Raw genomic sequence first — 27,426 nt, 5'->3', positions numbered from 1 at the left:
TGCAAGCTCTAACATCCTGACACTGAGCTCCATAAATCTCTGCTGAATGAACTTTCTGAAAAAATACATTAAAATAAGACTGAAGCAAACAAAAGCCACAATAATTGGCTTATAAAAATATCTGCTTTTGTAAATAAACTGTGGAACTGTAGAAATATTATGCATTTTAGGAGGGGTGGGGAAATTTTGTTTTCATTTTCCTATCTTGTTAAGATAGGAGAATAACCAGTTATATAACCAAGAGCTGATATTCTTCAGGTAACAAAGATCAGCAAACTGAAATAGAACTATTCTATAGGTACAAGAACAACTCCTGATTTTAAAGGAAGAATAGATATTTTTTTCTTTTTTTTTTTATTAGTTTCTGCTTTATAACAAAGTGAATCAGTCATACATATACATCTGTTCCCACATCCCTTCCCTCCTGCGTCTCCCTCCCTCCCACTCTCCCCATCCCACCCCTCCAGGCGGTCACAAAGCACCAAAGCACCGAGCTGATCTCCCTGTGCTATGCGGCTGCTTCCCACTATCTATCTACCTTAGTTTGGTACTGTATATATGTTCATGCCTCTCTCTCGCTTTGTCACAGCTTACCCTTCCCCCTCCCCATATCCTCAAGTCCATTCTCAAGTAGGTCTGTGTCTTTATTCCTGTTTTACCCCTAGGTTCTTCATGACATTTTTTTTCTTAAATTCCATATATATGTGTTAGCATACGGTATTTGTCTTTCTCTTTCTGACTTACTTCACTCTGTATGACAGACTCTAGGTCTATCCACCTCATTACAAATAGCTCAGTTTTGTTTCTTTTTATGGCTGAGTAATATTCCATTGTATATATGTGCCACATCTTCTTTATCCATTCATCCGATGATGGACACTTAGGTTGTTTCCATCTCCGGGCTATTGTGAATAGAGCTGCTATGAACATTTTGATACATGTCTCTTTTTGAATTATGGTTTTCTCAGGGTATATGCCTAGTAGTGGGATTGCTGGGTCATATGGTAGTTCTATTTTTAGTTTTTTAAGGAACCTCCATAGAAGAATAGATATTTTTTTTAAAAAAGAAAGAAAATTCACTAATACAAGGTATTCATCCTAGCTTTGTGATTTTGGACAAGTCATTCAACGTGACTGGGGATAAAAGTAACTGGCCACATGCTGCAGAGGCAAGTATTGGAAGCAGATGGGACACGGTATATAACAGCACTTTGAAAACTGTGAAGTGATACTTAAGCTATTAGGTTGGACAGATGCTGTGCAGGTGCACATTGTAGAGAATGGGGGTGCTTCTGTAGTATCTGAGAAACGATGAGGCGCTGGCTGGAGAAAAGGGTTTATGGGGGAGGAAGTGTTTCACAGGTTGGTAGTGGGTGGTGGTGATGAAATGAGGGCTTGAGTGACAAACCAAAAAGAGACTTTGTTTTGTAGGGAACCGGGAGTTTGAAGTTTCCTGAGTTTAGCTGAAAAACAATGAGGCAGGTGCTTTGAGTACTGCCAGGATTTGTTGACTAAATGGTAACAAGGAGCTAGTACCTACGTGGAAGGTGTTTTGGTGGCTTCTATGATCCTGACTAAACACCACGCAGATATTATGTATCAGCTAAAGTAAAATCTGTTCAGGATGGTTCTACAGAATCGCATGATTTTTCCCGTTTTCAGTAAAAGTGTTTTGAAAGTACTTTTAACTCCAGTTTCAAGGTACTGTTAGCTTTAACATGAGTTGGTGTTGGGCACATGAAATATTAGGAGAATGTCATACAGCTCCAGGAGGCTGGATGACTTAATTCTGCCATTTTTGTAAAGTTGTAGAATCTCCACACTCAGAGTGGTGGGACAGCAGGCAGGGTGCCAAGGACCATCACACTGGGGGTCCGTCCAGGTAGCCTGCCTGTTGTTTTTCTTTTCATCCACCAGGCTGTGAGAGGCTGTCCGAGCCACAGCTGGAGGGCACTTTCCTCTTTTCCCACTTTATGTTCTAGGTCTAAGCAAACAGCTGAAGAAAGGTCCTAATCCTTCTCGAAGTCCACCAACCTCTTCCCCAAGGATGATGTAATCCCCAAGGATTACATCAATGGGGTTAAAGGTGACCAATATTTTGAACCACTTCTGCTTTCAGTTTTTTGGTCAGGGAATTGAGGGATCAGATAACAACCTTAATTTTGGACATGCTGGAGATGTACTGAAGGCAGAACTTGCAAATGGGGATCTCCATGAGCAACTCTAACTACGTAACGGAAACTGCAGAGAGAGATGTTTTAGATGCCTTTTGGGCCCCTCTCCACATCTTCGGTTTCAGGTCTTGCTGGGTGTATGGGAACCCACTGGGTGCTCATGCATGCATAACCTCAGTGTGCTAGAGAGTTAGTCTCAAGGGACAACCCTTGGTCAGTGGAAGACGGGAGTGAGTACTCTTCTCTAGTTCAGCTGGGTTTCTATTTGTTTGTCAACAAGTATCAGATGAGGCCCCAGTTGCCTATGGCAGTTGATAGTATACAGTCTCAATCTCTTTACTCCTGTACCTTGGAATCACTTCCCAAAGTAAACTTCTTGCAAACAAGCCCCCATCAAGGAAGCCCACATCACAGGCTCTGCTTTCTGGGAGAAACCCAGGGGCTAGAGATGAAAAGTAACAAAGAGACAACTAGTAAAATAATGAGTAGATGAATGTTCAGATGAGAGAACACCAAGAAACAGGGCACTTTCCCCAGTTAGGGTTGAGAGGGGTGAAAACAGTTATCAAGAAGGGCCAGATGAGTCACTGGTAAGAAACACAGGAGAACCATGATAATAATGGGTAAGCATCCGATAGGCTGAGAGATCAGAGTATTGACACATGTATTAAATCTTTCCACTTTCTAAATTCTAATCTACCCACTGTCCATTTATTTATATTCTGCCATTATGATGTCATATCCTGATTAAGAATTTTCTCAGTGTCATCTCCCTCTCCCACTTCTATATCAAATATACAGAGGAAGGGAGAGACAGAAAAAGAAAAAAAGGAGGAATGGTGTGTGAGAGACAGAGAGAGAGAGAGAGAGACAGGAATGCTCTGAATAGCACGGCAAAAGAAAATACAGATATTCTACACTATGTAACTAGTTTGGGTTAGTAAGTGTTAAATAATATTCTTTCAGTTTTCCAGTTTCCTTAGTTTGCTTTTTTCAAATGCCTTTTCTATATCCCCTAGAAACATTACCTCCTGTAGCTCTCAGTCATCCCTAAAAATAGAAGCTCTAGGACCCGTTCAAATATTAGAGAAAATGGGATCTTGCTTAATAGCTCAATAGAATGAGGTTGCTGAATGGACAACAATGAAAGCCATCAAGAATCTTTTCAATTATTTTGTTAGCATTTCTCCCCTTATAGGGAAGCTGTCTTTCATGAACACAAAGAACAAAAGGCAAGAAAGTACTGAGATTTTTACCTTGAATGGTTTCAGTACCAATTACATACACCCAGCTAACTGTTCCTTTTTGCATTTCCCTTGGCATAAGTATGTTTAAAAGTGGTCAGAGTTCCTGTTTTTACATTGTGGTTTCTTGAAAGGATACAGAAAGCATGCTGATGAGCAAGGTCCACAGCAACCAGTAATATTAATAGAATATCAGACTTCTTCCAAGAGTCACTAGTATTTTAGCGTACGGCTCATAAAATATTAATCTTTATAAAAGAATTACATTATAAAACCTGAATGCTACTACAAAACTTTTGCAAGTTAGAAACTTCAGCTTACTCTTCAAGATGTTTTAGAGGTTAGTATGATCAAAAATGACTCTTCTCACAAGCGTTTGCTCATACTTTAAAAAAATGTGCTGATAAAAGAAGGATTGAGCTATTGACTTGCTAACCTTCAACATTTTCATGCAACAAGAACACCACAGGGGGCCTCCCTGGTGGCGCAGTGGTTGAGAGTCCGCCTGCCGATGCAGGGGATACGGGTTCGTGCCCCGGTCTGGGAGGATCCCAAATGCCGCGGAGCGGCTGGGCCCGTGAGCCATGGCCGCTGGGCCTGCGCATCCGGAGCCTGTGCTCCGCAATGGGAGAGGCCACAACAGTGAGAGGCCCGCGTACCGCAGGGGGAAGGAAGAAAAAAAAATTTTTTTTTAAAAAAAGAACACCACAGGTATGCTTGAGCTGTATTTTTCCTTTCTTGTACTATGGCAAACTGGTTTGTTAGGAGAAACTTCCAGCTTTTCCATGAAAATTTGAGGATAAGGTCCTTTAGCCATCTGGTGTTAAAGAATATACCATTTGATGCTAAATTCAGAAATGACTTAGGTATGTTCCATGCTGGGGAGGGGTGGGGAAAGACAGCTCCAGCTGGGTAGGGGCAAATGAATTTCATAAAATTATCGTAGCAGAGTCATATTCTCTTCACAAAGAACTTCTGGCAATCCCCAGCACAGGTGTGACTGACTGAGGAATGTCCCTTCCTTTCCCGTTCTCACGCAGCTGTTTCTGACGCAGTTAACTACCGTGACTCTGGAAGGGACAGGGGTAAAGGCAGAATGTCATAATTTTTTTTTTTTTTTTTTGCGGTACGCGGGCCTCTCACTGCTGTGGCCTCTCCCGTTGCTGAGCACAGGCTCCAGACGCGCAGGCCCAGCGGCCATGGCTCACGGGCCCAGCTGCTCCGCGGCACGTGGGATCTTCCTGGACCCAGGGCACGAACCCGTGTCCCCTGCATTGTCAGGCAGACTCTCAACCACTGCGCCACCAGGGAAGCCCAGAATGTCATAATTTTAAGGGCCATTTGTGAAAGCACATTCGATGTTACCATTTTATGTTTAAAAAATGAAAAAATATCTGCTGCAGTACCAGCACAAGCAAAGCTCACAACTGTAGGAGTCAAGCTCCATTTATTGTATCAAGTTTTCTGTAACGGGGAGGCTGGCTACTGGACTGTTTAATCATACTGGTGGCTGTGGGGGGAATGAGGTCGGGGGGGGGACAAGGAGGTGGGGAAAGAGGGAGAAGAGGGTTGGTATACGCTCAACAGTACCCACCAGGGGGCAGCGTGCTTGCAAAAGGCCTGTGAAGGGCTGAGCGTCTCTAGATCCTTCTGTCCATCCCTCCCTACACATTTCTTCATCTCAGTTCTTAAGCATCTCATTTTCTGTTACCATGGCCTACATGGAAAGCTGGCAGAAATTCCCCCACAACTGCTCTTCAATCACTAACAGAAAAAGAAAGAAAAAGCAAGTGAGGAAGAAAGAAACAAATGGAGGGAAGGAGATGGATGAAGGGACGGGAACATGGCCTCATCTCCCCAGTCCTATAAATCCTCCCTTTACGACTGATCGAAGAAGCTCCAGCCCCTGCTCTAGCTCTTCATCCACAGAGGCCTTGCCTAGTTCCCTCTCCTCAGCCCCCGCTCTAGTTTCTACGATCCCAGCTTCATTCCTTTGCTCAGTAAAACCGGTCCTGGTCCAGACTACAGGAGCCGAGAACTAGACAGCGGAGGAAATCCTCATAAGGGACAAGAGTAAGAAAATGAAGTCCCTACTTGCCACATTAGACCTGCTGAAGTGGATATATATGCCCCAGCTGAACAGCAGGCGGTGGATAACAGTCAGCTTCTATGGGGACCTGTTACGCTGGCTTCAAACAGATGATGTGCACGTGGCTCCACGAAATACTAGGAACTCCTAGTCATCAAATACATGTTCAGCAGGGTCATACAGCTCTAAAACTCATGCTCAATCTGCCCTGTTCTGAGAAAAAAAAAGAAAATGTATCAAGACAGTCTCTTTTCCCTCACCGTCAAAGAACGGCAACAGGACACTCCATTCTTCAGGAGGGGATGCCCTTACAACTGCTGATAATCTCGAATTTACTCCAACTTCCTGGCAAGTACAGGGTCACTGCAAGATTGCACTTATAGCCTTTCTCCCCTCTCCTACATTCTGGTAGTAGAGGAGTGAACGAGGGAAAAGACAATGTCAAATCCATTGCAGAGGTATCCTGTAGGATGAAATTTCCAAGTTTCACTTAAACAGTACCCAAAAGCTTCTCTAACATTCAGTGATGACTAAGCTAAATGAGAAGAAAATGAGTTACTGATATATTATGTATTTATTCATTTTCGAAATAGAACCTGGATGAGGTTCATAAAGTACCCAGTTAGGCTTATTATACTTTCACAGGTTATACTTTGGGGCTTTATCTTACAATTCATAAAAATGACAAACCTAGGCTCAACTTAAGAAATGTAGACACTGAATAGTCTACTAACTGGGCTATAAAAACACAAACAAACTGTAATAGCATCCTTCAGAGTAAAACAAAAAGCAGAAGAAAATTATACCGTATAATTAGTATAGCTTTTGTTATTTTTAAAGACACTTCAGTACATGACTTGTCCTCATGATGGTGATATGGCACCAGAAGTCAAGAGTTTTCGATTGACTGTATAATATGTAAATCTTCAGAATTTCAGACAAGGCATTTTTATATTTTATTTGTTATAATATCAGAAATGAATTTACCTCTGAAGTAACTCAGAGACTACCCTTTGGTTCTATTTTTCATGAATAGCGATAGGGATTAAGAGAATTGAAATCAATTAAATATTGGCCTTAGGTTATTCTGATGATTTATTTGAGCAAGCAGAATAAGTGTTGAAAGAGTATCAATTAGTACATGTTCTCTTGGTATGATATACAGTTATATAAAATGTGACCAGAGCCTCTGACTTTCAGGTTTTAAAATCTACTTTCAAATTTATAATTATATAAAACTCGTGAATCAGTTTATAAACCCAGGCAACCAATAATGCCCATAAAAATAAACCTGGTCACCTAGAATCAGCTACTGGCAGTAACAAGATTAAAAGCTGGAAATGTTTGAGCTGAGTGAAAAATTTCATTAAAATTCAAAATTACCAAGAATTCTTTCTACATAACTTAATAACCTTACTACTGATGTAAAATACAGGACAGTTCAAAGGTAAATATTTCATTTATATTAAATGAAATTATTTGAAATCATAAAAATTTTTGATTTATTTAAAGAGAGGTTTTTCCTTAGGAAACCTTAAGGATGTACACATTTAGGTATATCTGAGTTTCTGGGCAAAGCCCTCACCATTTTTTTTTATGCACTATCTAATTATTATCTAAAAGTGGTCCAATTTTTGCCATCAGAAATAGTCTTATTTCAATGCAAATCATCATTTAAACAATCAAATTCTACAATTCTTCTCATTATCACAAAATTTTAAAAGTGGAATAATGTAACTATTTTGGGATCTAATATAATAAAAAGGTGAGTTACTGGAAAAGCTCTGCTGACATGTTGACAGGACAGAGAGGATCGATACAAAGTTGAGATTTTAATTTTAATTAATTAATTAAAAGACAACACACATTTATTATCTTATACTTCTGGAGACCAGAAGTCTGAAATCATCTCAATGGGCTCAAACCAAAGTGTGGGCAGGGCCATGTTCCCTTCAGAGGCTCTAGGGGGGAGATGCCATTTCCTTGCCTTTTCCACCTTCTAGAGCGGCACTCCTTAGCGCGTCGCCTAAAAGTTGAGATTGTAGAAGTCACCTTGCCAAGGGAGCAAAGGACGGGAACAGAAGCCTCAACTGGATGGATCTGGGCCACTGAGGCCAAGGGAAGAAACAGCTCAATCCGGGAAAGGGAGGTGAGGAGAGGCATCATCTTAGCAAATGGTGGTCTTTTTGCTATATTTACCTGTCCTTTCCCAAGAGCTGCTCAAGTTCTATGGGTCTGCAATGCCAGTTTTGATTTGTTGAGGTGAGCAGTAAATTAACAATAAATTAATAAACCACTAAGTTTATTTCCAGAGATTCTAGATAACTTCAGAGTCTCATTCATATCATCGTTTTTAACCCTAATTTTTGTAATATCCCATTGTTTGTCAGAACAATCTCTAGCTTTATAGACAGAGGTGCTTTTAAGAAAGTTATTCCCCATGTATCTTAGAAGCTTTCTGGCAGTGTGGAATTTTGAGGGAAGGCTTATCTTATTATTTTGTTGGCAAACATGTCTTTATTAGATTGTATAATGTACACTGTGGTTAAATTTAATAGCACCAGTCTCTGAAGTGAAGACTAGAGTTTGGATTCATGAAATGCTGATTTCTAAAGCATCCCAATAGGCAAAACTATGATGAAAACATTTTGTGGGAAAATAAATTACAAATTAACAAAAGCATATTTCTTTTAAAAATTAAAAGAAACATGATTGAACATCTTTTCAAGGGTTATCCTAATGAAAAATCCCTCTTTAAATATAACTAATTTAAAGCAGTACATTATTATTTTGTTTCAAACAGGACAAATATGAATATGTAAATACTGTCTGACAGCATTTTCCGCAGTAACCTCCTTCATCTGATAAAATATTCAAGTTTGAACGTTTTGAAAACAAGCTAAAGAAAATTCTAGCCTAATTTATATGCAAAAAGAAAGCATTCACTAGAAGAAATTTTATGTTTAAGAACATATAAAAATCCTCATCAAATTAAAATTAAATATTAACAGGTAAGTTCATAAATGCCAACATTTAGGAGTGTCAGTCCTTGTTCACCAACTTCCACTCACTTTTCAACATTTACCCATCGTTAACCTCCCCTTGGGAATACAAAGAACACCACACCCACCTCCTCCTGGCCGCCTTCAACAAGGCATTCACAGCTGGGTGCCTATATCTTTAATTAGGTCACCTCCAAGCTGATACAAGCCAATAAGTACAAGTATTCTTGGGATAAGAAAAAAGAAATCTAGAGAATCCAGGCTCTCAATTTCCAGAGACCTGGCATTTGTATCCCACCTCATCTCCACAACTGTCCCTTCTAACCTGCTTATTCTGGTATTCCTGAATTCCCCTGGTGAGGGGTCTCTTAGCCTGCCACTTGTAAAAGTCACACTATTAACGCAAAATGACTGGAAGATCTGAGTAGCCCGAAAATTGTACTACATTGAAAACATTAAAACATAAGGTATGATAAGTAAGAAAAATTCTTCAAGGCCCACCTGATGATCCAAATATATGGTGTTCCTTTGAAGGTGATGTGAAAGGATTTCATTCTAGTAGGCATCAATCAAGGTACGAATGGACAGAGAAAGAGGGTGCGGAATTCATGAAAAGGTCAATTTTGAAACAGGGAAAACAGGTAGTTTGTCACAACCTATATTATACCACAGCACACAACGACTTCCACACACATGCTCCCCTGTAAACGGCACAGATGGTGCATTCAATGATTATAAATTACACTTAGTTTTGTAAGAAATTAAGTAGACATGCATATAAGCTGAAACATTAAGCAGAAAAATCCTTCAAATGGCTTTAGCAGACTCAAGGTTAGAAGCTTTACATGTTAATTCTTTTCTGCAATATGTTACTACTTCTTTGGATGTTTCTCATATAACCAGAGGCTATTAAACCCTTTGAGAAATGTTTACGTGTGTTCATTTTAAAAATCAAGAACACACGAAATTAATCTTTGACATTTAAAAGGCAGTACTATGAAAACGCTAATCACTTCTCAACTTGTTACTTTATGGGAAACGACGGGACTCTTCAATCTCTGTTTTACTGGGGGTGGAAGTTAGCGTTGGAGGAATGACAATAGTATTCTGAAGTCTGCACGCATTTCCTCCCTCACAACCAAAAGTTGGTGGGTGAGTGGGTGAGTGGGTGGGTGGGAGGCTACGAAGAAATGCAGCCGACCCACGTTTTCCTTTCATAACGTATAACCAAGGGAATTCTCAAAGGGTCAATAGGAGATGCCGATGTCGCCGCCGCCGTGGTGGGATGGGCTCATGCTCACGGGAATGACGCTGATCAAACCGATTAATAATGAATGGCTCAGCGTGAGTGACAAGAGCAGACACACAGACACATCTCTCCAGAGCTGACCTTTGGGCTGTGCGCCTCGAGCTTTAGCTGCATGAGCTGTGCTAACGTGTGCTCCCGGATACTACTCAGTTCCGCTTGCTGCCGTCTCAGCTTTATAAGCAGCAGCGTAAGCTCCTCTGGCTGAAGGAGTACAATTTAAGAATCCAAACAGTGGAAAACAGATTAATTGTGGTCTTAAGTGACAGATATTAAACCAAGATTTCTTGGCAAGTTTCCTCTTATGGTTGACATCAAACATAGTGCCTAGGCACTATAATGATAGGTCATACATAAATGCATAGATATCTAGAGAAATAGAAGGAACAGTATTACCTCGTAAGATACAGCAAAACAACAGTCTATTAAGGCATTTTCTCAGAACTCATGAGAGAATATTTAAATCTTAAGTATAAAAAAGTGCAGTGCCAGAAAAACCCCCACCATTATAAAGGTTTGTACATGAGAGCTATTATTAAAATATATTTTAATGAGATGTTTAAAAATGACACCTAAGACTTTTATAGCAATAGAACAATACCTGCATGCCCAACACTCTATCTTAGAGAACAGAAGGAAAACAAAAAGAATTAAAATTCATGTAAAACTTGGATGACATCTTCACATCATTAAGCTCAGTCAGTACCTGAGATCTATTAACTGCTTCCCAGTTATATTTTTAAATGTCACTGTTAGTGTTTCTACAGGATATTTTATATTGACCAAAAGACCAGTTTTTATTTTTAAGGAAGAAAAAAATGTATTTACTACACACAGAAAGTTTCCATGTGCTCATAAACCCTCCTTCCACCCTTGGCAGAGAGCAGAGAACCTTTTGGTTCCTGATTGGTTACTCTGATCTCTGAGGGGAATAAACTTTCAAAGGTAGATACAATTCCTTAACAGGCCCATCCGATATGTTTTTTTTTCGTTAGAAATGCCGTAAAGTATGGTCATTGGCAGTCTTACAGGCCATAAAACATCATTCGGTGTTTGACTGAGCTTTGTTATGATTAAAAACTGCACAGAGACCACAGGGAGACTCTGCTCACTTAAGAGCTACAGCTGTGCTCTTAAAACTTCCGAGCCAAAAAGCGTTCCTGAGATTGACTTGTTTTGCCTACAGCACAGAGTTACACTTAGCTCTCTTCTGTTCATTTGCTGTTGCTCTTTATTGTCCATAAAAAAAAATTTTTTTAGGGTCACAAATCATTTTATAGAAAATGGAGGTATAGTTGATTTACAATATTATGTTAGTTGCGGGTGTATGGCAAAGTGATTCAGTTACATATATATATATATTTTTTTAGATTATTTTCCATTATAGGTTATTACAAGATATTGAATACAGTTTCCTGTGTTATACAGTAAATCCTTGTTACTTATCTGTTTTATGTATAGTAGTCTGCATCTGTTACAAACCAATTTTAACTGTTACTTGAAGTTACATTAAAGGCTATTGCCTTCAAGAGGAAAAAATGTCAGAAGTAAACCATAGTTACTATTGGATTCTCTGAGTATCCACACAGACGAGACAATAGCTTCTTAACAGTCAAAGAATGTGTGTGCATGTGTGACTTAAAGAAGAAACTTCTTAACAGGAAAAGGAGAGATGCTTTTGCTCTGAGGCCAACCACATCCTGTGACCTCATGACTGTGAGACAGTCCATATCTTATGTCGTCATATCAAGCTCTAGAGGTCTTGCCAGAGAGAAAGGAGAGTGGGGTAAGGGATTAGATGGTCTAAGACCCAGAGGGATATTTGACAGAAATACTAAAAGAAGAAATCTAAAAACTCTGGTTTATTACTTATGGAGTTAAAGAGATTTTCAAAAGCATGAAAGGTTACAATAAGTTTGCTAGATGTTTAAACTTGAGGCAAAATAAAAAGAGGCACAATTGATTCCTCCAAAAGAAGGAGGTGGTAAATAAATTTTGTCCTAAATATCCACTAGAGGGTGCAAGGTAGAAGAGAAAATTTCATAATAAGATACTTAGCATTATCTTATGATTAAGGTGTTTGCCAGATCAACGATCTAATGTTTAAAATTTCCAACAGTTAAAAAATTTTAGTTATAGTCAAGCAATATCTATCGCCTTTAATAAGTAAACCACAAGTAGTTTAAAGCCAAGAAATCTGCCTTATATCTAAGCATGTAAGAGATGAAATAAAACAATGTTTGAAAAATACATAGAAGATAAACTTGTTTTGATTACTGCAGGAAGAGGATTTTAAATAATGAACAACGATATGGTCCTCAAATCATATCTTCACAGAAATTAAGACTACCTACTAATATGAAAGCATAGTTCCCCTGATAAAAGAATGCCATTAAAATAAAAGGAAGTGATGAAAAGTCACCTTTTCTCTTTAATTTGAAGAGTAATAGTGTCCTGGTAACATAGCTCCTGGTAACATAACAGGAATAACACTGACTATGAAATGATAAAGGTAAGTACTTGCTTGAACTTAGTATTTCTAACAGTGTCTCTTTCTCTGCATAAATATGTAAGTCAGTTTCTTTTCTGCTCTAAGGTAGTTAATCTATATAAAAATCCACAGGAGAAACTTGACAGGCCTGTGGTTTGACTATAGACACAGAGTTGCTTGCTGGATTTGTTTCCCTAAGGAAGTACTCCAACTTCCGTTTTAAGGAAGAGGAAATTAACATTCAATGAAGTAAAGAAACCCTCCCAGGTTATAAAGACTCTGGAAAACAGCATCTTGTATTTAGGCAGTCAGACATTCAGGGAAAGGTATCAGGAAGACACTGAAATGGCAACATGATTCCAAATTCTACTGATGAGCATCTCTTCCACTTAAACTTAAAAGCTATGTCAGATATGTGCTATCATGTGTAGCACATAAATAAAACATGATACGGTAAATAAAGATATCGTACTCACCGTTTTGCCTTGGAGGCTCTGGGGGCTAACGGACTGTAAGGTTAGGCCAGCTGGCATTGACCTCCTGTCAGGCACATACACGTGCTAGGAAGATAAAGGCACAGTATAAATTCTGTGGTCAATGTCAGTGATGAAAATTATATTATAAAATGCCATTTAAAATTGCTATTGGTGCTTATGAAAGAAGACAGATACTAAAACTTCAGGACTAAAATACAGACACTGATGAACAGAGTAATTCCATACAGTATGGCTCAGTGGTTCTCAAACTTATTGGTCTCAGGAGCCCTTTACATCCTTAAAAAGGAGATTTTAGTGACAAGAGTGGCATTATTTTACAGTTTTACAAATCTCTTTAATGTCTGGCTGGATTTTCATATCTGCTTCTGTATTCGATCTGTTGTGATCATCTCTTTTAGGGGAAGTACATGAAGAAAAGTCACCTTCGATATACATAATTGGAAAAGGGAAGAGAACTTGAGTAGCTTTTTTTGGATATTTGCAGATGTTCTTCTTTGATATGGCACTAAAGGTCAAAAAGTGGTACTTTCTTAAAGGTTAGTTGCAAAGTGGTATCTGAAACCGTATCAATGAACTTCTTGTACTCTGTCACACTGACATCCATTCATCGGTCTATTTGCACTTTAAATGAATCTTTTACCCATCCATGATTTTGAGACATCAAACACTGGCCATGCGGAAAATACTGGCTCAGTGAGTTATGCAGATGTTCCAAATGCTGGCACATGTTAGTCTACAAGATCAGTAGCGCCTATCTGTTAATACCATTGTTGATCTTTAAGCACCAGAGAGCTGTCAAGCTCACAGAGGCAGATACAAGATTTCCAAAATTCTAATTTTTGCTTGAAAGCTCAAATGCTGTGGTCCGTGACAGATACTGTGGGTTGCTTTCCTTGAAGTGACAGGCTAACATTTCACTCTGAGGAAGTGTCTGTCAAATACCAAGTCTGAACAGCTATAGTTTGTCATTAGTTCTTTCAAGTAAAAATGGTGTTTCATAAAAAAAAGAAGAAAGAAAGAAAGAAAGAAAAGAAAAGGCCTGGGCTCTGCACTAGAGTGACAAGGTTGTGGCGTCAGATGGTTCTGGGTGATTCGAGTTCCAGCCAGGATGATCGAGGTTGTCTGCAATGACCGTCTAGGGACGAAGGTCCGAGTTAAATGCAATACTGATGATACCATTGGGGACCTTAGCGGCTGACTGCAGCCCAAACTGGCACCCATTGGAACACGATTGTTTTGAAGAAGTGGTACATGATTTTTAAGGACCACGTGTCTCTGGGGGACTATGAGATCCATGACGGGATGAACCTGGAGCTTTATTACCAATAGAACAGAATTTCTTCTCCCACCCTCATCCCACAACACTAGTATGGATGCTTGTTTGGTTTTTTTTTTTAATGTTTATTTTATTTACTTGGTTGTGCCAGGTCTTAGTTGAGGCTCGCAGGCTCCTTAGTTGCGGCATGGATGTGGGATATAGTTCCCTGAACAGGGATCGAACCCGGGCCCCCTGCACTAGGAGTGCATAGTCTTATCCACTGCACCACCAGGGAGGTCCCTGGATGCTTTTTTTTTTTTTTTTTGCGGTACGCGGGCCTCTCACTGTTGTGGCCTCTCCTGTTGTGCAGCACAGGCTCCGGACGCACAGGCCCAGCGGCCATGGCTCACGGGCCCAGCCACTCTGCGGCATGTGGGATCTTCCCGGACCGGGGCACGAACCCGTGTCCCCTGCATCGGCAGGCGGACTCTCAACCACTGCGCCACCAGGGAAGCCCCTGGATGCTTATTTTTGAAAACTCATGTTAATAAAAACTTAGAGGCTGAAAAACAAAAACAAAAACAAAAACAGAAACAAAAACAAAAATGGAGCTAGTTCTGCTGGCAACTCAAATAACCACTCAAGTGTTTTTGCCTGAGACAACTATTAGCACTTTAGTATGCAGAGAGAAATGCTTTAAGTACATTTCCCATTTTATCACACAGAATATTAAAATGCTATGGAATGAAAAGTCAAGATTGAATAAAATTATCTTTTACTGTTTCATCAAAGGGATTTATTTTTATGGCAAGTCTGTAGCAGTGAAGCATTACAATGACCACTAGTATAGTCTGAGCCATTCCCTTGACTTAGGCTAAGGTGCTAGTACTTTTATCCACTGTTCCTTTCGCACTATTAGAAAATGGTAACACAATGAATAATGCCTTATTATTATAAAAATAGTTCTGACCTTACTTACAGGCTCCCTGAAAGGGTCATGGGGACCCTCAGGTACCCCCCAGGTACTCCCTAAGGGTCCATGAACCCTACTTTGAGAACCACTGATCGCATCAAGGAAGATGATGGGACAGTTTGAAAGAAAAATTGGCGATGTTGGAGAAGTTTTTCGGGAGGAGGAGATGTTTCGTTGACTGGGAAAACTGGCTAGAGAGCACACACGCATCTCATATCTGCTGTTGCAAGAGATGGTAAATTTTGGCCATGAGAACACTCATCAACCACGCACTAATAATTTGTATTAGATCAGATTTCTCTCGAATACTGTTACTATTTTTATTAGTCTTTGGATGTACAAAGTGACAAAACATTGACCTTTGCTACAGCAGAGTTCAAAGTGAGCTTTTTTTGGTGAGACGAACTAAAGCTTCCTCCAGAAGAAAATTCCTGATTGACTTATTAATTTCTAACTAATGCTTATTTATGGGAAAATCAAGCAAATGCTTTATGCAATGATGTAACCGAAGGAGTCAGCCCATCGCCAGGATAAGAAAAGGTGCTATTCAAAATGGAATAAAGCAAGGTGTTCTTGAGAATTAAAAAGAAAGTGACAGGAAAATTCCTTTTCACTTTAGGACAGACATTAGAGACCCAGCTGCACGTAGGGTGACTGATCAAAACAACTGCTTCAGCATTATGAAAAGCTGATCGATGCAAAGCACTCGAATTCACTTCAAAAAATCTACTAAGCAAGGCTTATACCAACTTAAGGTGCAAATTAAAGCATGATCTCTATAACCTAATTTTTTAAAAAGTATATGTAGAGAATTCCCTGGCAGTCAGGTGGTTAGGACTCCTCGTTTTCACTGATGAGGGCATGGGTTTGATCCCTGGTCAGGGAACTAAAATCCCGCAAGCCATGAGGCATGGACAAAAAAAAAAAGTATATATATCAGTAAGCATTGTTACTTTAATATGCAATTGGGCACCTGAGGAGTATTTCAATATGTCACATCTTCTGCTGGTTAGAAGATATGGTTAGCACTTTAAAAAAAAATTATTTATCTATTTCATTTTTGGCTGTGTTGGGTCTTTGTTCGCGCGGGCTTTTCTCTAGTTGTGGCAAGCGGGGGCTACTCTTCCGTTGCGGTGCGCAGGCTTCTCTTGTTGCAGAGCACGTGCTCTAGGTGCACGGGCTTCAGTAGTTGCAGCATGCAGGCTCAGCAGTGTGGCTTGTGGGCTCTACAGCGCAGGCTCAATAGCTGTGGCACACGGGCTTAGTTGCTCCGCAGCATGTGGGATCTTCCTCGACCAGGGCTGGAACCTGGGTCGCCTGCACTGGCAGGCGGATTCTTAACCACTGCGCCACCAGGAAAGTCCTGAGGTTGGCACTTTTATCTTAACAAAGAACATGAAGGGCCTGACACAAGACTGCAGGGATGCTAGAAGAGGGTGGGTGTAGAATTTGTATGTATGAAGGGCCAATCAAAATGTGTGTGGTCTTAACCTACAGAGAAAGCTGATGAGACATGCTATCAAGCAGGGAAGAATACATAATGCATCTGTTCCAAAGAGCTGCTCCTGAGAGATGAAGCATTGCAAGCTTAGGTTTTCTACATGAGATTCTGAATACTCTTCCTTAATTTTTAAAACAAAAAAAGAGCTGGCCTTGCCTACCTCCTCCCCATTTTCTTGTCTCTCCCATTCAGAGAGAGAGAAACGTGTACTAGAAGTAAAACGCAGCATCCCTGGAGGAGCAGTGAACCCTGGATGAGCAGACGTCTTACCTTGGGGTGATGGGCCCGGTGCCTGCGGTCTATCGTCACATCTCCCCTCTGAATTGGTGAAGACACTTCTGATCTGTAGGTTCGCTGAGGCGAGTAGCCCTGATAAGCAGCTATGGAGCCGTGGGAAGGTGACGTGGGGATGGAGTGCATTGTCTGGTCAGAGATATTAACCATGGTTTTAGGACTGGTCAGGGTGCCATGGCGAGGGAGGGTGCCCTGCTTGTTATAAAACTGACGCTGCTGCCACTCATAAAGCTGCCACATGGTGTCGTCTCTCATGGATCTCCGCTTCTCTTCGGCCGCAGGTCCAGCTGTCTTGTCATGAACGGAAGGAGTTACGCTGCAGATACTTTCCGGCCGGGTCTTGCTGTTTCTTGGGAGTGTTCTATAGCCTTCAGGGTAGCGGGCCACGATCTGGGCTCTGTGGCTTGGCATATTTCTTGGTAATGTTTGGTAAGAGATTACTCTGAAATAAAAGAACAATTGGAACGTAAAAATGAAGGAGAGTTGTTTCCCAGATTCTAAATTAGAGTAAAATTTTTTTCCCTCTTGGTAGGTAAAACATATACTTAGGACTTATTTTTTTTAAAGACCAAAATATTATACAGGGTACAAGTGATTAATGAACAAATTTTAATCTTTTTATGAAATTCAATTCAATGGATTTAATATATTAAGTGAACAGCATCTATGTCACTCACATAAAAGACTATTAATTCCACACAAGGTACAGTTTTATTGCAAGAAAGAAGAGTATTAAACTTTTTTCAGAAATAAGAATGTTCAAGATCTCATCTCAAGTCTGTCCTCATATCTTATTTGTTTTTATATAAATAAACTCCTAGAATCTCATCTTCACACATCTCACCAGAATAGTTAAATAGGGTTTCTGCGTGTGGATGGAACACTAGAGTTTTTGAGTTGTGCCTAAGAGTGTGAAGACAGGACATGAAGGACTGCAGGTGGTGATGCTCTATTGTACTGTGTCCCTCTGACAGCAGGACTGTTTATGGGAAGAAGTACATCAATCAGTACCTTTGTGGCCTGAAGGAATAATTTCCCTTGATAACTTTTCTTAATTTGAGAAATAAAAATGACTTGAAGCCAAAGCTCAAAATTTAATTATTTAAAGACAAAATACTTCCAATATAATATTTCAGATACAAAACTGCAAATCTCTGGAATTTTACAATGCTTTAATATTAGTGAACTTCATTATTAGTCAAGTGGGGAAAAGCAGTTGATCAAAAACCAGGAGGGCCAAGCTTTCATTCTTGCTTTCCCACTAAGTGCGGAGACCTTAGAAAAGTTACACTTCTGGGACTGAGAGAATGTTCAAGTGTGTGTGTGGCGAAGACCAAGAGATCATACTCCTTTTAATACTTGGGGTTATCAACTTTCTATTTAAAAATTTGTGCCAAAAGTATGAAAATTATTTTTAAAAAACGTTACTATTCTATTGCAATGATATATTTAAAGATAAAAAGATACCCCTAAATAAGGAAGGACATAATCTTAAAGTGCTAGAGTCCTTCACATGCTACTGATATCTGGCCAACTGAAACTTTCTCATCTAGAAGACGATCTGATCACAAAGTGGTCTTCAACTCTAAAATCCCATGTCTTATATTGTACTTGAAATATTTCCAATTTCTTCAACCATTCCCCTGAATTGAATTTCCTTCATCATGCTGATCACCCCTCCGCTTTTCAATGTCTTGATTTAAAACAGTCTTGCTCAAAATTTATCCCCGTCACCCTCCCTCCCATACCTCCACCGCAAGAACCACTACACAGGGGCCAACCATCTGATGACTTTTGGGCTGAAGTGAGGGAGAAAAGTACCCAATAATACTCTGATATAAGCAGTAGAAAGAGTTTAATTTTTTGCTGCTTTCTCTTCATGTACATTTCCTAATTTTCCCCTGCTTGGTCTCCCTTCCTATTCCTACCTTCTCCATTAAGCCAGAAACTGGAAGCGTGTCAGACAGGGGAAGATGATCCAAGAAATTCTGTCCTAGCACTCAAGCAACGTACTCCAATATACCTTGGTTTATTTGGCCATTCATAAACTCAAGAAATATTATAGAGACCTTGCTGTGCAAGAAGCTCTGGATTAGGCATAGAACTATATATCATAGAAGCATATACTGAAAACATAAATAATATTAACTTTATACCCTGTTTGGAAATCTGTAAAAAGATCATATATAATCATATAAAGAGGGGACACACATTTTCGATCTAAAATACATGAAAAACTGCCTGTGGACTAATGTTTAAATTCCAGTTCAGAAAATCTGATTACACAAAACCCAAGCATTCATAACACGTGAGCAGAGATGGATACTGAAGTTGAACACTTATCGTGTGATCATTAACAACAGGCTATTTTCCTACCAAGTTTGGCTAATTAGGGACCACAAAGTATAAAAGGCTCTTCTGCCATCTTTCGAACTCCTTTTGGAGAATTTTAATGGAAAATCTGGTTGTCATCAAGTATATTTATTTTTATCCCGTATACTTTCTACCATTTTGAGACCTCTTTTTTAAAAAACTACATTCTCCTTCAGTGGTTTTCCCCCAAAGAAATTCAAATTAAGCAAAGTGTGATTTACTTTTAAGTGAAAGCTTAAGAAACGAACTTTGTAAGTGCCTGCATCAGGTTTAGTGCTCCATTCATCAGCAGTTGCCTGTCAAACACCATGAAAACCCTGACCTGTGATTCTGCCACGCAGAACAATGGCTTAGGCTCAGGCATCTGAACGCTGCCCGCGACTCACAAAGAAACTTTCAGGCTCTGCTCACAGATGCAGGCATCTACTATATGACTACATATTAAACCTCTATTCTTTCTATCAGAACTTTAGGAATAAAAGCCAGCCTTTCATAAAGTTTCACAAAACGAATTATACCACGTATTACTATTATGCTTCTTCCCACCAATAAAAATTATTTCATTATAAAACCTCGCAACTGTTTCTTAAGCATGAAGTTCATATGATAATGTAGATGATCTATTTCAGTGATCCAAACTGGACTCCAGCCAGTGAAGCTGAAGCTGGTGGAGCAACGTGGAGAAAACCTTAGCTCAAAATAACCTAATACTAGCCTTCAGAAGCTGGAAGGTCTGCAGTCAAAATAAAGAGCCTTTATGTGTGTTAATTATACCCAACCAAGGACTTTAACAAGTGCTTGAAAACTAATACTTAGGCTCAACAATTAAAAAAAATTAACTTCCAGATACTGAACCCCTTTAACTATACCCATTCAACCTTAAGAAAGTATGATTTTATTTGAGGAAAAGTGCTTCTATTGAGAAGTGAGATTTAATCAGCTGGGTAGAGATGCAGCAAATCTTCTGGCTGGGATTTTCATTATTGTTTCCCTGAAAACAATTACCTTTATAAGTACTTTCAAACATCCTTTCTTCCCCGCCACCGCCCAGAACTACCTCTGGCTTTTCTTCTGCCGAATCAAATTTTATTTTTGAAACAGCAACTGTTTCTCACAATTGTCCCTTGAGAAAATTAGAAAAGTGAGCACTGAGGGTGGAGGAGAAGAAAACGGAAGTGAGCAACATCACGGGAGTCGGGTTTTGCAGCCCTGGCTGAGCTGCACTCCTGAGAGAAGAGACTGGCAGACAACCACCCAGACCGGAAGGACATGCCACTATTACAAAAGGTCATCTTCTTTTAACCAAAACATTAGTGACTCATTGCTTTCTGGTTTCCTATTATGGAGAGGTAAGAGTTACAGGAAGTCTTCAGTTAATTTTACTGTTAGTTCATTAAAGTACGTTATAAATCTTGCATCACCAGCTTCCCACCTAACAACAACATAACACTTTTTCTCATCCACAATCACCTGCTTTTCCTCCGTTTCCTCTAGCCCTTATTTTTGGTCTCCTTTGCAGGCCCACCATCCGTTTTTTTTTTTTTTTTTGCGGTACGCGGGCCTCTCACTGCCGTGGCCTCTCCTGTTGCGGAGCACAGGCTCCAGACGTGCAGGCTCAGCGGCCATGGCTCACGGGCCCAGCCGCTCCGCGGCATGTGGGATCTTCCCGGACCGGGGCACAAACCCGTGTCCCCTGCATCGGCAGGCGGATTCTCAACCACTGCGGCACCAGGGAAGCCTTTTTTTTTTCCTTTAAATGTAAATGTTCTTTCTGATTTTCATCCTTACCTTTAAGCATATCTGATATAATGATGACACCCCAAATCTTATTCAAGTCCAGATCTCTCTTTGGAGGTACAGACTGCAGGCACCTCAGATCTAACCTGTCCAATCACTCATTACCTTCTCTCTTCCCAAACCTTCTCTATGCAGTGAAAGGCACCAGGCGACGCTTGATGACTAGACCAAAAAGCAGGGCGTCATTCTTGATTTCCCCCAGCCGCTCAAATTAGACTTGAGTGAGACCAGTTTGTAATCAAGCACATCCAAGCACCCAACTAGCCTTGTCAATTATATCGTGAATACATCCCCTTCCTCTCCTCACTTCACTCATTCCAATAGTTTTTGAACTTTCTCCAATTCATTCTCCAGATTCTGCAGCAGGGATGATACTGCTGAAACACCCATCTGCACACATCTCCTCTGGCTTCTCTCTCCAGCCTCGCTTCCCATCCATCATCACAGCAGTTATGCCTAAGCCAGACTCATGTCTTCAGAGTCCTTTCCCAGCTCTATCAGTTTTGCATATGTAAACCAAGACAAGCATACCATCCTTCATATCTTGCCCCATATTTCACTTCCTCCAAAGAGGTTTTCCTGAACCCTTAGGTTGTGTTGGTTGTCCCTGAAACATCTTCTTACAACATCCTGTTCTTCCATCACTGTGTTTGTCACCATATACTGTACCTGTCTGTTTAACTTTCTCCTCTAGTGGACTAAGAACCTTTGTGAGAAATCTGGACTATATCTTTTCAGTATTTCACTTTCTGGCCCCATGATTACCATAGAGTAGTTATACAATAAGTATATGAAAGAACAGATGTGTACATGAATGAATAAACGCTTAGATGAATAAATATAATACTTAGCCATGTGCATTATGAGTTTAAGAAAGCCAAGGAATGAGACTGAGAACTAGAGAGCCTAAGCCTTTCTGGTCTCCACATTACATGTCTCAGGAGAGCTTTGTATGACATCAAGCTGCAGAAGCTACTAGTGGAAAACAGCAGGGCAGTGGGGAGAGTGAAGACAAGTTCTCACTGTGTGTGTGTGTGTGTGTGTGTGTGCGCACGTGTGTATGTGTGCACGCACGTGTGCATGTAGAGGGGTGAGGCTAGGTCTTGCTCCTTTCCTCATCCCAAACAAACATGATCTGTACCCACAGCCTATGCCTTCTCTTGTGCTGGGCCAGGGAGGATGACTCCTTGCTGTAAGTCAAGTTGGGTGACAGAGTACTGAGAGGCAGAGAAAAAACACTGCTATCTGATTACCATCAAAACAAGATGAGTAACGAAGCTGTAATATCTCAAACGCAATTTGAACTTAATACTTTGAATTGGTATCTCAGAAATCAGTCTCCCACCAACATAACAGGAAAGAAACCTGGGTTCACAACATGTAACAAGACACTTACCCCCTGGTTTCTTCTTCATGACCTCTCCCCTTCTGGATTTTAATCCACTGTTCCAGCTGTTGCATTGAATTCGTTCTCTGTATGACTCGATCAGCCTCTGTGTGTAAGGGCCCTGTATTTGGGTGACTTCCACCTCTAAGATCTGCCAGGCTAACATTGACTGTTTTGTTCTCAGGACTATTCACATTGACTGGTCTGTAGTGTCCAGTCTGACCCGGGCACGTTGACCCGCTCTCATATTCAGACGACAGAGAATTCAGTTTTACACTGTTAATTTTTGTTAAAGGTCTATCTTGGCCATCCTTCTGAAATCCGTATCTTTCAGCTTCTAATGCCTTTTTTTCTTCATTTTTGCTCATTTCCTTGTTTTTCTGGTTATTTTGGACCTCTGGTTTAATGAGCACTCTATGGTTGGGAAAGTTATTGATTTCTTTAGTTGGTGCATTCTCAGATGTAATCTTATCCACTCTGAAATCAGAGAAGAAAGCCAGAGTAAATCAGATGAAGTAATGCACATGTTATTTCTGGGATTCAATCTAGGAAAAATATAAAATTACCCTCGACTTTACCAAAAAAAACCCCGAAACGGTCACAGAGGAGAAGTTTGCACAAATCCCCAGTATTGTAGTATGAAAATTCAAGTACGACACCAGAATGGATAAATAGAAAGGGGAAAAAAATTAAACCTAAAACATACAGCGTATAAAGCACTAGAGGAAAAAAAAAGTGATGAGTGTCCCCACCATTAGAAATCTGGAAAGAAAGCAAATAAGACTGCCCTTTGACAGTGAAACCACAAAAATCCACACTTAAAAGACCACAGTAACTCGTCATTTGAAATCACATGGTTTCCAGCCAGGAGGGTTAACTCACCACGAGACAAACATGACTCTGGTTTGTGGCGATGGAAGTTACACTCTGATGCTATCAAAGATCTGAACCATGTGACTGATTAACTCTCTGTGTCTGTGTTCAAGAGGACCTGAGTTTCAGGTAAGAGCTCTTGGAGCCAGACTGCATGTGCTCAGCTGACAGCTCTACCTCTTACTAGCGGTGTTTTGGGCAAGGTGCAGAAACTGACCAAGCCTCAATCTTCTCTGTGGTGAATGGGGAAAATTGTAGCACCAAGGAGACAAGATTGTTGTGAGGACTGCATGAGTAAATCAGTGGCTGCCACAGACTTTATTACCACTACCATTCCATCTCATCAAGCAATTGTGGATTAGAATCTGGCATCTCGGGTCCACATCACCGCAGGAAGAATGGGCTGCTCAGCAGTATGTGCCTGGGCCAGTGGACAGTTTTATTGCTCACCATGCCAGCTGTTATATCTGGGTCTTCTTGATGAGAATCAGCTTCCCTGAGACCAATCACTTCCAGGATCTGACAAGACCAAGCTGAGTGTCTGAACCTGCACGAAATTGCCAAGATCATACCACACCAGGGAGGCCCCTCTCGGGAACTGGCCAACCTTGCACATTTCAATACATAATAATGCTCCTATTGGGTCCCAAGTGTGCTACTGTTGCCAGTTTCAGTGATGTGTAGAAAATACATAATCTATACATATCCTATACAGCTATACAGAGATAGCTAGTTAGGAATACAGTCAGTGAGAAAAAATAAAAGGAAATGTGACTATCTTCTTTGGAGTACAGTTATGGACTATCCATATATTTATGTTAGATAAAACTCACAGCTTCCAGATTCGAAGGCATATTAGACACTGTTAAGTTTACTAAGATAGCCTATAGAGCTTCTTTCCCTTGAAAGATAAAAGTCAGAGAAGATCTACACTAAAAGCACATTCATCCGTGCTAAATTCAGGGGTGGGGAGGATTTTTTAACACTGAATATCAAATATCTGAAAAGGTTTTTAAAAATTAGTTACCTCTAGTCTACCAAAAGCTATTATTTTAAATTAGAACTGCAATGACTTTTTCCTCAATTTTTTTCTCAAAGATTTAAGAGATGGAATCAAAAAGGACACATGCTGACTTTTCTCTAAGTGGAACTAAAACTGATTCAGAAATGTATGCTAAGATAACATAAATAATGTAAAACTTGTGATCCAATTTTAAAAACTGACATTTAAGTTACTGCAGAAAATACATGCAAATATAGAAAATGAAAATAATGGGCCCAGAGATGGAAATTATTCAGAGAATGTATATTATGCTTAGAATTTTAATGCCATCAATGTTCTGCACACTCGGGGACAATGACATTGTAGTTCACAGGTTAAATACTTTATAAATTTAGAAGAAATGAACTGCCTAGTTAAAAACTGGATGTTCTATCTCTTAGGTGATATGCCATGATAAACATTTGTAAGTATTCTGGCCATACGGGAAAAAGAGCCCAATACCTTAAAACCAAGTAAACAAAATCTCCCTATCTTATGAAATGAAATAGCATAGTAATTAGGTACCTTCATATTGAATGATTAAGACTACCAGGGCAGAATAAAAATGCTAAGAGCTAGAAGTAGAATAAAGGACATAATTTCTAGAGGATAATGGTGACTGACACCAGGTTGGGCACATAGGTGGTATTCAACAATTCCTGGCTAATAGGGCAAATTATATCAACACAACTGGCTAAAAATTGCTGTGGGCACATATTCAACGAATAGTTGTCACAGTCAAAACAAAATATTGAATATCATCTTTATCACCATAAATTATGAGTAATTATTAGTTTTTAGAGTGGAAAATACAAGAAAAGAAAATGGAAGTTGAAATTCTGGGATAAGTGAACACACAATACTGAAATTACCTGGCAATCATATATCTTAATTATTATATTGATTTCTGTATTCTAAACAATTCCCTGAAAAGTCTACTCTTAAGTTAATATTATCTTAAGATTTTCAATGAATTTTTTTCACCTACAAATTTTCTCTAGCTGTCAATCATAATCACCCCATTTTTATGTCCATTCAGGTCATTTTTACACATGGAATTCCAAAAGCAGATTTTCCTTTTATTAGCTCTCAACCCAGAAAATGTATACGGTTGAGGTGGTTACTTTTTTTTTTTGGCTGCATTGGTTCTTGGTTGCTGTGCACAGGCTTTCTCTAGTTGCAGCGAGCGGGGGCTACTCTTTGTTGCAGTGTGCCAGCTTCTCATTGCGGTGGCTTCTCTTGTTGTGGAGCACGGGCTCTAAAGCACAGGCTCAGTAGTTGTGCCGAGCAGGGGTTACTCTTCGCTGCAGCGTGCGGGCTTCTCACTGCAGTGGCTTCTCTTGTTGTGGAGCAGGGGCTCTAGGAGCGCGGACTTTAGTAGTTGTGGCTCACGGGCTTCAGTAGTTGTGGTGCACGGGTTTAGATGCTCCGTGGCATGTGGGATCTTCCAGGACCAGGGCTCGAACCCGTGTCCCCGGCATTGGCAGGCAGATTCTCAACCACTGCGCCACCAGGGAAGCCCCGAGGTGGTTACTCTTAAAAACAGGTGTCCCAGAGTTCAACCCTGGACCTTCTTTCCTTTTTTTCTCCATACTTTTCCCTAGCTCTAATTACTAGTGATTAGTTAAGTTAATTTGGAATAGATACTTTAAAAAATAAACACAAATTTACTTATATAGCATCAACTTGAGTCTTTTAACCAACACAGTCAAAAGACTTTATTAACAGGTACACTTAAAAAAAAAAAGATTTACAATGTAACAATCCTATAATTTCCTGAGAAGAGAGCAAAAAGATCAAATTTGCAAGTTAGCGATCTTCCTTATATGAGATATGCACTCAATTGTTGCTGACTGGAAGAAAAATTTAACTGTATCATAGATCTTTCTTCAACTTATAGGAATATATAACAAAAATGTTGTAAGCCCATTATTCAGCTGCTATTTACATATTTTAGAAACAGATTTCCTCTCACTAGTTCTTAATATAGTCAAATATTAAAATGATTCATATGTTAAAGCAGGGGAAAAAATCACACTTAGATCAATTTTAACAGTACATATTTATATTACTGAAGAATCTAAGCCCTGGAGTTTTAAAAGAAAGAAGGTAGAATTCATCAAGAAGTAGATATACTTAGAAATAATCTAAACGCTTGATGAACTATTTTCTGGAGACATTCATCATAAAACAATCAGAATTAACCCAGAAATGCCAAAGAAATGAAACTCATCAAAAAGTTTTATTTTAATTTATTAAACTTGAAAAACATACAACATAATATAAAAACACAATGAAATTAACTTCATGACTATAAATTCTCTTCTAAGATTCAGAACCTTAAAAAACACTGTCTTGTGTACTTTTAAGATAGCAATTGAAAATGTACTTACCGGAAATTAAACGTAATTCTGTAAGAAGAAAGAACATTCAGTTGGAATGTTAGGATTCTGGATTCACCTCAGTACACTGATAGGTGAAAATGAATAAAGAGGGTAGGTGGAATAAAAATGCAGGTAGTATTTCAAACTAACTAAAGGTGTATTCGTTTAATATAAAACATGAATTAATCCTTGCTTTCTGAGGAAGAAATGGTTTCATATCATGACTACTAAAATGATATGTACTATGATAATGACATACTTGCAAGGCATGGAATAAAACAGAAGTGGAAATCACCATTATTTTCCCTACAAGCCTTTACCTTTTCACAGGTTCTGTCTGTACCAGGGCAGCATCTAACATGGCTTTCATCCACAACTCCATTTCCTTTCCTGTGTCAGTGCAGAAATAATAGGTCCGCATGTTTGGATGGGCTGCCTGATTGAAAATGGCACGATCATTTTAAATAGAAATATGGTATCTGTAAAAGAAAAAGAAAGAAAGTTTAGTGGCTCTCTACACAGATCATTACTATCCAATTTCAAAGAAAGCAGACTTGTCTTACATACCGATATAGAAATGAGGGACTTAAGAAAAATACAATTCAATAAACTATATACATATTACATTTCTTCTCCTAACTTTACCATTTTTCTTTTTCTTAAAAAAAAAAAAAAGATGTATAGGAGGGGAAGGAGGTAAGAAAGGAAGCACCTGGCCGTCCCTGTTCCATGCACACATCC

The 27,426-nt window shown here is 39.6% G+C and overlaps 1 protein-coding gene and 1 pseudogene across 5 annotated transcripts in view; one reads left to right on the top strand and one right to left on the bottom strand.

Moving 5' to 3' along the window:
* The window catches only part of PLEKHA5 (pleckstrin homology domain containing A5), a 237,922-nt gene that overhangs the window by 50,390 nt on the left and 160,106 nt on the right, over positions 1-27,426 (bottom strand). For all 5 annotated transcript variants that reach the window (XM_060111854.1, XM_060111846.1, XM_060111847.1 and 2 more), the window contains exons 9-12: positions 27,006-27,121; positions 22,396-22,863; positions 16,806-17,271; positions 12,783-12,866 (exon numbers count right to left, since the gene is read on the bottom strand). In XM_060111854.1, coding sequence (XP_059967837.1) covers positions 12,783-12,866; positions 16,806-17,271; positions 22,396-22,863; positions 27,006-27,121 — 1,134 coding nt within the window. The remainder of the gene's footprint in view (positions 1-12,782; positions 12,867-16,805; positions 17,272-22,395; positions 22,864-27,005; positions 27,122-27,426) is intronic.
* LOC132499449 (ubiquitin-like protein 5) lies at positions 13,912-14,132 on the top strand (annotated as a pseudogene).

The sequence above is a fragment of the Mesoplodon densirostris genome, chromosome 11 (assembly GCF_025265405.1).
Source record: "Mesoplodon densirostris isolate mMesDen1 chromosome 11, mMesDen1 primary haplotype, whole genome shotgun sequence".
NCBI lineage: Eukaryota > Metazoa > Chordata > Mammalia > Artiodactyla > Ziphiidae > Mesoplodon > Mesoplodon densirostris.
Note: the sequence above shows the minus strand (reverse complement) of the source record. Positions and strands in the feature narration are given on the sequence as shown.